The 14,083-nt window shown below is 39.8% G+C and overlaps 1 protein-coding gene across 4 annotated transcripts in view; it reads left to right on the top strand.

The window, feature by feature from the left end:
• Positions 1–8,656, top strand: part of diaph1 (diaphanous related formin 1) — a 140,411-nt gene extending 131,755 nt beyond the window's left edge. For 3 of the 4 annotated variants that reach the window (XM_012959694.3, XM_031898781.1, XM_031898780.1), the window contains one exon: positions 5,408–8,656. In XM_012959694.3, the coding sequence (XP_012815148.2) occupies positions 5,408–5,580 (173 nt within the window). In that variant the 3' untranslated portion in view covers positions 5,581–8,656. Of the gene's footprint in view, positions 1–1,129; positions 1,177–5,407 lie in introns of all 4 variants that reach the window. The other variant, XM_012959695.3, reaches the window with a different exon arrangement.
• The last annotated feature ends 5,427 nt before the right edge of the window (positions 8,657–14,083 follow it).

Below are 14,083 nucleotides of genomic sequence, written 5' to 3'. Positions count from 1 at the left end.
CCTACAAGCTCAAGGGACACAGTGGGAGGAAACAGGATGTTTGTTTAAACATTCACCCACATTGTGACACTTTATAACAATTCCTTTATTCCTGGGATATATACATTATGTTTAGTCACAATGTTGTTTGGTAACCAAATTGCTAATTAAAGCAGTGTTACTTTTCTTTGCATTGCTTGTTCTGACGGCAAAAAACAGTTCTGTACAAAAAACAGTTTTTGATTAACAGGACTGTGAAGAACCAGCAGTCAGAAAAGGCCAATACATACAATTTCAGTTACACTAACAAATAACTTAAAAACCCATGTTTAATTAATGTGTAAAGGAAAGTTGCTTAGAATTACGTTTTCTTTAATTATACAATCTAAAATAAGGGTGAGCTTACCCGTTACAAAGTAAAACAATGCAAGCAATCCATAATAGCGTAATTGTAGACCAGGTTTATCAGGTTTATCAGGTTTATCATTTAGATTCAATGATTAGGGGCTCATTTATAAACAATGGATAAATTTGCACCTGGGCAGTAACCTATAGCAACCAATTAATGATTAGCTTATTTCAGCCAGCAGGTTGAACATTAAAAGCAATCATCTCATTGGTTACCATCAGTTACTGCCAGTCTGAATGAGCCAATTGTAATTTTCAATTAGTCTTCAATATTTACTCTTTATAGTTTTTTGCCTTCTTTTTTGCAACTTTCAAATGGGGGTCAGTGACTCCAGCTGCCAATACTGTTATTGTTACTTTTTATTACTTATTTTTCTATTCATCTCCTCTTCTTTTCAAATACCGGTCTGTTATTCAAACCACCCCCTGGTTGATAAGGTAATTTGAACCCCAACAACCAGATAATTGCTGAATTTCCAAACTGGCAAATTGCCAAAATATGAAAAAAAAAAAACACAAACAACAAAAGATGAAGACTATTTGCAGATTGTCTCAGAATAGCACTGTCTACATCGTACTAAAAGTTAACTCAAAGTTGTGAACAACCCCTTTAAGTTTGACTCTTGATCTTACAAGAACTTTGGTTCTTTGCAAGGGTAGGTTGCAAAGAGATGGTTCCAAATCCAAGTCAAATGACGACCTGTTGTTTTCCCCCTGCTAACGGACCCTTTCTTCTTAATAGACTCTCTCCTGTCCCTCAGTGAGGAGGAGGAGCAGGCAGCGGACTTGGTAACTGTTGGGTGCCTTCGCGTGTCATGTATTTGTGCTAACAACCCCCTTTTAACTGCACACATCCGGCATTTCCCTGTTCATTTTATATTCATTTGACACTGTTTTTGTTTCATCAGTTATAGCTTAGGTAACTTAGATATCAGTGCATTCAAATGATTAATGGGTTGAGAGATTGTTTTTGGTTATGAGAAATACATACATTCTTGCAGCCACAGTTCATAAACGTGTCTGCAACAAGAACAAATGGGACTTTTCTAAACAGATGCCTGTTGATGCTTCTGGGCTTGGGGGTCTTTTGAAAGAATGCAGCAATGGGGAGTAGTTGGTACCCTGAACCAACAATAGTAAGCCTCTAACTGATCTTTTCAGGTGCAGCCTTGGTACTAGGGGCATTTTAGTCCCGTAGCAGGTGAACCGTTCCCATCTTAAAGAGGCTTACACTTTGAAATCAAGAAAACATTAACATTCAATGGACTGGCATAATTAAATATTACTTTGTTTGGGGAAATGTTAACAGAACACATACCAAATACATCTCTCAAACCTGATGTTTTGCACCAAATAGGAACCTTTTGTTATTAACCATGTGGAAACAAAAAATAATAACATTGTTGTAAAAAGGAATTTCTTTGCAAAGTGCCATTGCATTTGCAAAGTGTTGTATTGGAGCAAGGCCAGCTTCTGGGTGCTTTATAATGCTCTGGCGTGAAAGGATAGCTGTACGGCCCCCACCAGTTATTATTACTAAACCTTACTTTCTGTATGCGCAACATTGCTTGCAGTGACTATATTCCAGCAGAGATATCTCATCATACTATCTACGTGCAACAAGATATAAAATATAAATTTTGGGTAATACCAATATACCTATACCTTCTTAAAATTTCTCTAGAAGGTTTTCAGAATTATTCCTCCAAATAAGTGAATTCCAGTGATTGCGTTGGCTCTGCCAAATATTCTTCCATTCTACTGTAATTTAATTGATACTCGGAGCTGTACTTAGATATTTGGTTGTTGTTGGCATTAATGCCGCTGAGGTACTGCTCCCTATGAAACTGTGCACTGTATTCTTCCCGAGCTTGCTTTGTTTGGCACGATAAGAAGGCTGCTTAGCTTTTGTGCTGTGCCTGTGCCGCATGTGCCTGATTTGTGCATGTTCTGCGCATGAGACCTTTTCTCTGCCTTTTTAACTACCTGTTTCCTTTTCAGTGATATAATAAACCAGTATCATTCAGGCCAAATCTGATTAAGATGTGAGTTGGGACCCAGAAAATGTATATACCCTAAAGCCAATACCACTTGCAGGTCCTGACTGTGATTCCAAATAGGCCCTGGCATTTCACATACACAGAGGCCCAAACAGCCCCCACCAGCCCAATACATAGTGACTGTCTATGGCGTCTTACAGCAGCCCCTCTGGCATTTGCCAGAATCCACAGATTCTCAGTCCGGGCCCGGTCACTTTGGATATTTTGACTGTTGCGACCTTGAAAACAACTCCCATAGTAATCTGTTGCATACATAATGCACACAAAGTGGTGACATAAGTACTCGTTTCTGCCTGTCACCACTACTGCTCCCTTGTGATATAAACTCTTAATAAAACAAGGGAATTCATCTTTTAAAAAAAAAAAAAAAAATCCAAAACTGGGCAAAATTCACCACCATTGCACTGATTAAACCTTATCTTACTCAAAATATCAGCTGCTAATTGTGTTACCCACCATATCAAAATGAATAAAATGCCCTCTGTATGAAGCTACATTGGCATTGACTGTGTTCTTGCCCAAGTTGGAGGCCTGATTGTTGGGTATAGGCCCAAAATGACGCCCTCCTCTGACAATACTTGTTGGGCAAGTTGAAGGACCATATCATGCTGACTTTTATGGCTCACTGTTCTCATGTGGCCCATCCTGTAACCCAATTGCTGGTCCACACTTAGTTGGACAAATTAGGTAACGATACCAATATTTGTCAACTTGATTTCCCTTTCACTAACCCTTCTCTAGGCTCTAATATCATTAACCCTGCCTTTACTGCTATTAGCTACATATGATTTGTCTTCATTCTCCAAAAAAGAAAAAGCAGTACATACCTTTACTGATAACAGATTCACTCTTATTGTTTCTTCTGCTTTTTTAATGTAATACATGTTTTTCTTATTAATATTTTAAAATAGTAAATAATACAGTATGAAAAAAACTGTATTCCGGTTAAAAAAAACAACTATATTTATTTATTTGCTTGGGAGAGAGTGGGGGCATCTGACTGTCTGTAAACACAAAAGCAATGTCTCTGTTTTCTACATTTTCTTCCCTTAGGGCACTGGTACAGCTTTGAGCTTTGTTTTGCCCACCAAGATATTTCTAGCTCCATGGGAGGGGGGAAAAGAGATTCATATTGGAGATTGACACATTTACTTCCTCCCACAGAGCTATAAAAACACTCAGATGAGAAAACAGTTACTACCCATACTTTGTGCTGTGACCTTAAAGGAACAGTAACACCAAAAAAATTAAAGTGTATAAAAGTAATCAATATATTATGTACTATTACCCAGTACTTTTAAATGTTGTATGTTTGCTACAGAAACTCTACTATAGTTTATATAAACAAGGCTGCTGTGTAGCCACGGGGGCAGCCATTCAAATTGAAAAAGGAGAAAAGGCATAGGTTACACAGCAGATAATAAATAAGCTCTTTAGATTCCCATTGAATTCTACAGAGCTTATCCATTATCTGCTATGTAACCTGTTCCTTTTCTCCTTTTTCCCAGCTTAAATTGCTGCCCCCATGGCTATACAGCAGCTTTGTTTATATAAGCAATAGTAGGGTTTCAGAAGCAAACACACAACTTTTACCAGTGCAGGACAACAGTCAATTAAATTTTAATTACTTTAAAATACTTACATTTGTTGGTGTTACTGTTCCTTTAAGAAGTGTATGGTTGGCTGCTAAATATGCTTATCAAGAAAGCAGAGAGAAGAATTCTGAGAAAGCTGGTATCTGTTCTCTGGAGCCCCTGATGCAAAGCACCTAATGCAGTGCTGTCCAACTGGCGGCCCGCGGGCCACATGCGGCCCGCGACCCCCCTCTGTGTGGCCCCCCACCTGTCTGGCTGCTTTGATGGCTTACTCTTGTGTAAACTTTAAATGGTATCAGTATTGTGATTAACTGCCCCCCCCTGCATGTTCACACCTCAGAATCAGGGGAGTAAAATAAAGGCAGTGGAAACAAATTCATGGCTAGGGCAAAAGCAATAATGGCCAAAATGGTGACAGTGCTGTGGAGTAAAAGAAAAGATGAATTGCTCAGTTAGCTCTTAGTAGTGGTTGGCAATTTACTGTATATACACACCATTTATTTTATATCACTTTTGCCTTGAAATTATTTCACACACCTTTAATATATCTAAATGAATATTTGTATTTACACCATATAAATGTGTGTTTTTGATTGCCTTGGATCATTAGCATTGTATTTGGTGTAATGATGGCCCTGACCTAAAGGAAGATATCCATAGCATTTCTGCACATTTTGAGCAGCGATTAAAAAGTCTTATGTGCCCTAGTTAAACATGCCTGCTATTCCTTCCTTTCACAATTTTTGAATCTGAAAGGTTTAGATTGAAAAATCTGTCAGAGAATTATCTCCTGGTTGCACCTCAATGTCTGCCAAAAGATCTGTGCAGATAATTAGATGTAAAGGCAGTGTAAACTAGTTGGGTACACATTGATTCAATCACACTAACCAATCGCGCAAACTTCAAGCGATTCCAGTCAAACCTGTTGGTTAAATTCTTTGACTAGCAATTGCCTTTGCAGATGGAGTCCATGGCCTGTCACTTAACTGCTACATTGGACATTCATATGTCAGTAATCATATAATAATCGGCTTTTTACAATGCACCAGTCTAAATGACTGCGGCTCCCATAGCTATTAGTGCTACTACTGGTGTTGCTCATGTAGAATATACCAGATAATAAATCCCCCTCGGAATACTGAAAGGCTGTAAGAGATAATCTTTGAGTTCAGGGAGCCTTTATGAAAGTATTTGGACTGTGGTCTCATAGTTTTATATGGACTTCATGGTGACTTTCTTTGGAATAAAAAATAGGGAGTTCATTGGGTATCCTGTTCCACTTATGGTCAGCTCTCAAGTTCCCAGGTGTAACTAAGGTTGTGATTGACCAAGACACTTTTATAAAATGTTTTCTTTACTTTGCAGCGAACAGAAAGGCCGGCTGTGCCGTTACCTCACTGCTAGCATCTGAGCTCACTAAAGAAGATGCAATGACCTCAGTGCCCACTAAGAAGAAAAAACCCGCTGAGACGGATTTGATGGAAACAGATGTAGGACTGCACGAAGATGCCCAGGATATGCTTACGCGAGCAAGTTAACGGGAGGGGCGGGGGCAGCTCAGAACAATGTTTAAGCTTCAATGTATAGGAAACCTTTGTGGAACTTTGCAGAACTCAGAATTTGATCAACACTGAATCACTTTGGACTGTCTTTGTCAAAGGACATGAGCATGGATGGGATGTCCGTTCCATTACTAGTTAATTTATATGCAGTGGTGGGGATCATCTGCGGTATTCCTTTTTCTTTGTATGCTTAGTCTCAAAAGAGTAAATGGGACAGGAGCTTGTAACTTCAGCTTGCTATGTATTACAGACCCAAGAGGATATGGGAAATGGGCTGCACTTCTCTATGGCCAAGTGTGCCAGTGAAGGAAATCCCAGGCTAGTAGGTTGGAGGGTGGTTGTTAAGCCCCCTAAAGGCACCTGTGCACAAGGTGAATATAGCATCATTAACCAAAGTCCAAGATAGGATATACTGCCTTAAATACAGTTTCTTTGTAATGGCTTCTCACATACAGAGGACATTCATATCAGTGTAAAGTCAGTGTCCATTTTACTTGATAGCACCATGGATTGTTCAAGCTTTTTGTATTATGTTTTCCCTGCTTCCATAACATCTATAGGTCAAAGGAACAAACCTTAATTGCTATGTTCTAAGCTCTTCTTCATTTGTTCACACTGGATCCTTCTATTGGTTGATAGAAGGATACTGTCACGCCTCAAGACTGCAACCTGACTGCAGCCATATTTGTTTCTGTGTTCTGTTGCAGCAGTCTGTTTGCTTTGTATGATATAGGATTATACCTCCAGCATATCCAAGTATTACCTCTGATATGTAATGGTGAACTTGTTTTTATACAAGTGTGGTTGCCATGAACATTGGGCTTAGAAGTATTGACACAATAACGTTTTAATTATGACTAGGTTCATAATTTATACCTGTTCCATGGGTTCATCTCTGTATATCATAGCAAAGAAGTGAGGGCACTGTATTGCATGAGACAGACATTCCCTTTGCACAGCTACTGTTTTGTATCAGGGTTTTTATTCTGTTAGGATTCTTATTGTTGCTGAGCAATCTCTTTGGAATTATACCTATTTTTGTATTTTATTTTAATGAATGTAAAATTAGAATCTCTCTTATGTGAGGCAGTAACCAGAGTAGGCTACACATTCATATCAGTTTTACCTTAGCAACATATTGTATGTCAGATGGTGCAGTGATATAAACGCTGGCAAACAGGTCTGGCTTCAGTGAAAGCTGGAGAGCCACAGTTGGCCATTATTGCTATATTGTATGGGCAAAAAGGAAGAAAGGGAACAAAAATAGACCAAAATCGGTATTTATATATTGTCTTGGTCTATAGTGTTGTGGTCCCTAGTGTCATTGTTATAGCCACTGGGAAATAAGCTTATGGCCAATCCTGACAGTTGAACATATGAACATGGAAAGCCAAACACCATGTCTGTAAAACATGGACCACATTGTTACAACTAAGTGAATCCCAAAATACCCATCATTAAGGGCAGTGCCACACACGGCAGATCCTCAGCCCACAGATAAATGTAGGCTGATAATCCACCCCTATGCTCCTAACAGCTTCATGTGCCTGCACCTGGAGTCATTGCATCAGCCCCGGTGCCGACACATGAAGCGGATTTGAACGCCAAAATGCATGTGCGAGTTTGGCACTAGCCTTAGGCGGCCACATCTGCAGGAGCCTGTAGCGAAGAGTTACTGAATAGCACTAATTTCAGTATTTGGGTAAATTATGGGCTGTTTTTGCTGCAGCCGATTCCTTATACGAACTGGTTCCAAATTCACACTGCCAAGGAAGTTTTCTGCTTTGAACGATGGACAGAAAAGCTTTGCTCAGATACATAAGGATTGTTTTGCATTGTGTTGTGTTTAATAAGAAAATTAAGATTAATTTCAGTATTTGGTCACCTCTTCTATGGAGGGTTCTGTACGTAGCTGTATCCATGCATTAATTACATTAGTTGGTCCCTTTAAGGTTTTAATCATCACAGTGAGAGCATCCCAGGGCTGTACAACCCAGCCCCTAATGTACCATTGGCTACAGCCTGATGCCCCCATGTACGTGTAGCTTGGTGTATTTTCACTCTTCTGAAAAACTGATCACCAACTGTAACTGTAGTCAAACACTGCAAGGGCGACATTTTCTTTTATGATTATGCAGATGTATTTCTCAAATGCTGGAATGTATTAAAACTGGTATTTTGTTTTATACACTATACATTATATAGGTTCAGAGTTATATGTTTATTGTATTTTAGAAAAAAAATAGGCTTGAATTAAACTGGAGTAATTATTATGGCTTATTGTTGCCCATCTTGGAATGATTGCCCAACTTGTACTGTATCAGTACCAGGTTAAATATCAGGAGAAAGCTGGGCTCTGTGCTGATTGGTACATATAAGCATCCTTGATGGAATGGTATGAAGAAAGAAAGAAAAAAAAGCCGATAATATATGTATTTTATTATTTAGCACCCACTCTTATTGCGCATTCACACTTACTGTGCCGGTATAACTGTACTGAGATTCCCGTCTGGGTTATCTTCATTTATTGCTCATAGGGTTTACATTTGCGGCAACTGGAAAAGGACATATTCCTGCTTTCATATAGTGAAATAAAAGACATATCGATCCATGTTTGGGGGCTTTCTAAAAGTCCTTGATCATGACTATAATGTTTGAAAAGCCTGTGGCACTGAACTTTGTATTGAATGTACCTCTTTTTGGGGCAAATAAGATCTCCAGTGAGTCTAAAACTCTGGTGAGCCAGCTGATTGGCTACTTGATCACCAGCATGGAATCACTGAAGTTAAGCGCTGTGCAGGGGTTTTTAGCTTCGGCCACATAACTACTACCTTCAAGCACTTTCTTTGTCAAGAAACGTGTCTGACGCAGCACTTTTCAGATTGGGTGCTTACGTTTGCCTAAAAGGCTTTTCAGACTGCTGCTTTTGCTGTTAATTGACTCAAAATACAATCTGCCAAAATCCATTTTCATTAGTCTGGCGTACTGCAGTTGTGTATCTTGCACAGCCTTTGTAATCATTAATAAATCTGTATGGAAGTTTTTTCATAGACTGCTGTTTGTGTTTCTTTTTTATATAGTGTGGCAATGAAAGCCAGTACCATCTCAATGTCATCTGAAGACCTGATAGGAGGGCCCGGTTAAGCGTTAACTAACCGTGGATCAACTGATGTTGCTGGACTACAATTCCCAGAACCTTCCTCTATGCAATCAGAAGTTAAAGCCATTTGGGTACTGTAGTCTGGCAGCATCTGGGGTTAGGAAAACCTGTCTTGGACAACAAATAAAAGATCTTCTACTGACAAAATCTGCAATACAAACCAGGACTACATCGCTGGAGGGTTGGTACAGTGGAAACGCCCCACCAGCAACCAAAGGGGCTGCAGAGAATTCCAAGCTTCTGTACTTCAATTAGAGCATAAGGTTGGCAATGGAAGTCCAAAACCCTTTTAGAGTCACCACCAGGGAAACTCACAAGTTTCTGTATGTGAGCAAAATAAATGAGCAAATGTTGTGTTCAAGTCTTAGAATCTTCAGGTAGACTGAACCCTATCCCGGGATTCAAAGATCCCAGCACTACAATAGTGACATTGATATTGCTATTATTTTCAAATGTCTGTATATATCTGTACTTCTGACAGAAGGTAGGTCCAGGAACAGTACTCCGCATGCTGAAGATTTTGCATCTACTACAGAGCTGGTCCTTCATGGCAAGCTTGTGCCACCTCAGGGAGACTGTCTATAAGGTACAGCAGCAGTAGCTTGGGTAGAATCTCAACTACACAACTGCAACCACAGTTGTGCCCTTATTTCCTCTTCATGATTGAGCCCTTTATAAATCATCTATAATAAGCCATAACATACCTGCAGCCTTGCCTGAACACAGGCAGTAAAGTTGGGGGTGGAAGGAAGATCTCAGCCCTTACCCACCCACAACCTACAAATTGAGTGTGGATGTTGGCCCAGTCTGCATATCATTACTGCTGGGGGGTGGGGTTACAAAAAGGTTACAAAACCTTTGTAACATATTAAGGTAGAACCTTGACCCAACTTGGCCAAGTTTGCCTAAAGCTTTACAATCTAAAAACATCAACCTATAAGGCTTCAGCCTCTCGATTTCCACAATCACTTTTCCTTTCAAATTCTGCTTCACAAACGGACATACCCCCTCCATCCTCTCCATATTTACCAGCCAAGCTTCTTGCTTTAGTAAACATACATTTAATACTGTTACCAGCTTATAACTTGTGTGTATATGGCTTCTGGTTCTTCCTGTTATTAATGGAACCCCCATTCAAATCTCTAGCCCCCAGTTTCTCTTATAATGCTCAAATCCTCTATCTTCCACTGGATTGCTCACTGCTCCCCACCATGCCTATAAGTCCCCTCCAACTTTCTAGCAATCATCTCCCCCAAAGCAGCTGCACCATCATCATTGAGGTGCAGCCCATCCCTTCCAAAAAAAAAAAAAATCCACAATGAATTCAGAAAGCGAATTCAAAGGTCTTGTAGTCAAGAGCCCTTTTCCATAGAGAAAGTTCCCTAATGCCTTTTGTAACTACTATGAGCCTGCAATATCACCCCCCTGTAAAGATTTCAATTATTATTCTAGAGCACATAGGAGACGACTATTTATTTTCTAGCAGTAATTACACAGTGCCTTGGGCCATTTGACAACAGTTTTTAGATTGTAATATCAATGCAGAGAAACAGTGTGTCATTTTCTATAAAATTCATTTTTTTTTTTTTATAAGACTAAAGGCACTTTTGCATTTTTAGACTTTCCCCATCTGTTGTGCATATACTCATGATACTCATGCATGGGTGTTATGAGAAGGAAAGCTCCAAAACACAGAATCAGTTTTCTGTGCTTTGGTTTTGCATCTCAGGCCTACTTACATAAGCAACACTGTGGGTGGAAATAGAATATTTGTTCACACATTCACCCACATAACGCTGCCTAGCATTATAATAACAACAGCTTCACTGAAGGAGTTTATCATTTTAAAATCTAAGTGACATTTTGTAACCAGATTTTTTCTTAATCTTCTGAGTGGATTAACCCCATTAAATATAGGCAGCTGCATACCTCTGTGATTCTGCTCCTCTCTTTATAACAACCCCCCGTCAGGCCTAATAGCACTGTACATATGCAGTAACATGGGCACAATACGACACATTAAAGGCGAAGGACAGGTAAAAATTATTTAAATAAATCCATAAACACTCACAGTAATGATGCTCTGAATCTTATGTCAAAAGAAACACAGAATTTATTTCCTTCTATGTGTACACATGGTTCTCTGTATTATATTTCCTTCTTTCAGCTCAAACCACCAGGGCACAGGCTTGAGCCTGCTCAGCTTGCTCCTTTCTCCCTGTCCCCCTCCCGTCTCCCTCTTCCCCTCCCTGCTGTAACCTGAGCTGCCAGCCAGCAGTGTCTGAAAGATTCAGGCAGAAGGAAGTTACATCAAACCAAGTTAATATGGCAGCTGCTTTCTTAAACAAATTCATAGAGCTTTTAGGGCGGTTTACTCTGTATGGTAAAGCTTTCTACAGAATAAATTGTGGCTAATCTATTGAGCATAAACTGCCTGAGTAGCTTTCCTTCTCCTTACCTAGGGATGCCTGGGTGCTGATACCCATAAGCCAACGCTGTCAGACATTGCACTTATCTTGCCTTTGTTTTCACCCTCCCACTAACATTGTCACACTGTCTGGTACCTTGGCTGCTGCTAGTTTGATGCACTATGATAGTTTGTTTACTTCATTTGTGCTGCTAAAGCACTTTCCCTCTGCATGAATTATAAATGCCTATAAGTGGTGGTGGTTTTTTTTAAAAAACACCAATACGCAATAATACAAATTCTGCTTATGTTATATTATGTCATGATATTTTAATTGTGGGGTTTGGAGAAATTATTTTCACATTCCTGGGAATGTTGTCTTCTGGGTTTCTAAACAAAATGATTTCTTTCAACATTGGTTTCAGCATACTATGCTGTGTAACTCCGGCTCCCTTAATACATTGTGTCATTTGGGAGGCATGAGAATAAATAAAACATGGCATAGCTTTTAACAGATGCCTAATGAACACAGCAGAATTCCTTCAAAGAAAAGCAAATCCCGCACCCGGCAGCTTAGGGGAACGGCCGTGCTTGGGACTGACATTCAGTCTGTGTTGGAGCTGGCGTCTGGGTTTCTGTTGCTGAACGTGACTGACGGCTGTGATAATATCCATCACAAATGCAGAAAAGAATGTTTTATACTTAGATTCTTATTTCCTAATGCGGCGTGTAGTTTCTTATATTGTATGCAATGCTCAAGCCAGGACAGAAATATGCTGGATAATAGCTGCAGTTCTGTAGGGCTGGCTTTGCTGGAGTCTAATAATGCTAATAAGCTGGTTGTACGGATTATTAGGGACCACTAGGGGCAAATAATTAATTACAGAAGAAAAAAAACACTAATAGTCATTTTGTGAACCTACATGTTAGGGTTAAGGAATGTGAGTGGGACTAATAAACTGGTAGTGCCACTTGCACTTGGGCCCATGGACCTTTCCTACGCTTCACCATCTTTCAGGTTTCCTAATTAAAGGGGAACTCAAGCTTTCAAACCAAAATTTGTTAAAGAGCCCCACACAGAAACTTCTAATATACCTATCACTGTAATCTGTTCCTTCAAAAAGTATGAATAAATACCATTTTTGTATGCTGAAATCCAGCTGCAAAACCGTTCTTCTCTTTCTGCATCATTTGAAATCTTGGCAGGGGAGGAGGGACTAAAACACTGATGTTACAAATTACAAACAACTTCTTCACACCTTACAGACAGCACGCAGGAACTACATAACCCACAATGCATTGCACTGTGATGTTCCTTGAGTGCAGGGATTGTGGGATTTGGATGATGCAGGCTGAGGACAGTTGACTACTGTTACATTTTTGAGTCTGAAAGTAGTCAGCCCGATCAGCAGGGGAACAGGGTGCCAGGCTTAGGGAACTGTTCCAAACCATATTATTAAATTAAAAAACATGAAAAGGCTGCATTATTTTTAATTGGTGTATATTGCGAGTTTGCTTGAAATTGTTTTCTTTTCAAAAAGTTGTGTTTGGGTGGAGTTCCCCTTTAAGAAATGGGAGTGGGACTAATAAACTGGTAGCGGCTCTTGCCCATGGGCCCACAGACCTCCCCTATGTCTCGCCATCTTCCCAAATTAAACAGGATATGACCTTTCAAAATGGTTTGCCTCTAATGTTTTTGTATTTTATCCACAGATTATCTATATTTCAAAAAATAAGGCCCCGATCTCCATACCTTTATTAGACATGTCAAATGATTAAATTAGAAATTATTTTTGCTTCCCCTTTACATGTAGTAGCATGCTTGTCTTTCTGTACTTTATTTGCTGTTTTGTCAGCCTGTGACCACTGAATGCCCGGTTTAAGGGAGGATATAAAACCTATTGATGTGATATGGATGTAAACTTCCTACCTGCTGACTTCATCATCTATATTTGCACAAAATGATTTATTGTTCCAGAGTGTATGAACAATATGAATTTCCAGCAGGAGGAAATGAGCAAGCATTCTTAATGTTTCAAACACCATAGTGCATGCCGCTGCTTGCAAAATGCAGCAGCAACAGGTCTCTGTATTGTTTAACCATCAACATTAGCTGATCCCATTTACAGCACTTCTTGTTCAGAAACACAGGGTGACTCCTACATGGAAGGTAACAGAGCCATAAACTGATGCTGTAATACTACCCTGCACTGCAAACATCATGTTTTGAGTTTTTGTATAAGATGGAAGGGTGGCTCTCTTAACAAAAGTGCTAATTTGTGATCTAGTAACCCATAGCAACCAATCAGCAAGGTTGGTAACTATAGCTAAGATATAGATAAATGTCAACTGCATAATAAAAGTTCATCATAAGCTGACCTGCACCATGTATATGATTAGGAGTTTAGGTTGAGAATGTAAGGTAAATAAATGGCTTTGCCAGTTGAGGACAGAGTGGTTTACACTGATCCCAGTATCCATAGCAGCTGAGGTGGTGGATATTCCCATGTAACGCATGGCTCAGACACATCTCTCATTCCTGAACCTGTACAAAGTGTCCTAAAATCACCACAGTAGGCTGATTACCCAAAAGCTGTTGCTTGGATAACCCCTCATAATTTTGTCTGGTCAAGAGAGGCCGGGTAACTTACAAAAGTGTTTTTTCCCTATAATCCCTGAGAATCATGCAGCTGTGCCTAATGTGTCAGAATGGATACAGTTGCACTTGGGTTGAGTAGGGATTGCGCCATATAAAACAGCATTTGGATCCCATTCACTCGGCGCCTGTTGAGGCAATCACTGTGATAATCCCAGCATCATTAGGCACAGTTGTGCATCAGAAGAGGCAGGATGGATGCACTGGCAAACAAGTGGAAGCGCAGCATCATTATGCACTCTCCATTGTGTCCAAC

This window comes from Xenopus tropicalis, chromosome 3, assembly GCF_000004195.4.
Source record: "Xenopus tropicalis strain Nigerian chromosome 3, UCB_Xtro_10.0, whole genome shotgun sequence".
NCBI classification, from domain to species: domain Eukaryota; kingdom Metazoa; phylum Chordata; class Amphibia; order Anura; family Pipidae; genus Xenopus; species Xenopus tropicalis.
This window is presented reverse-complemented; position numbering and strand designations above follow the sequence as displayed.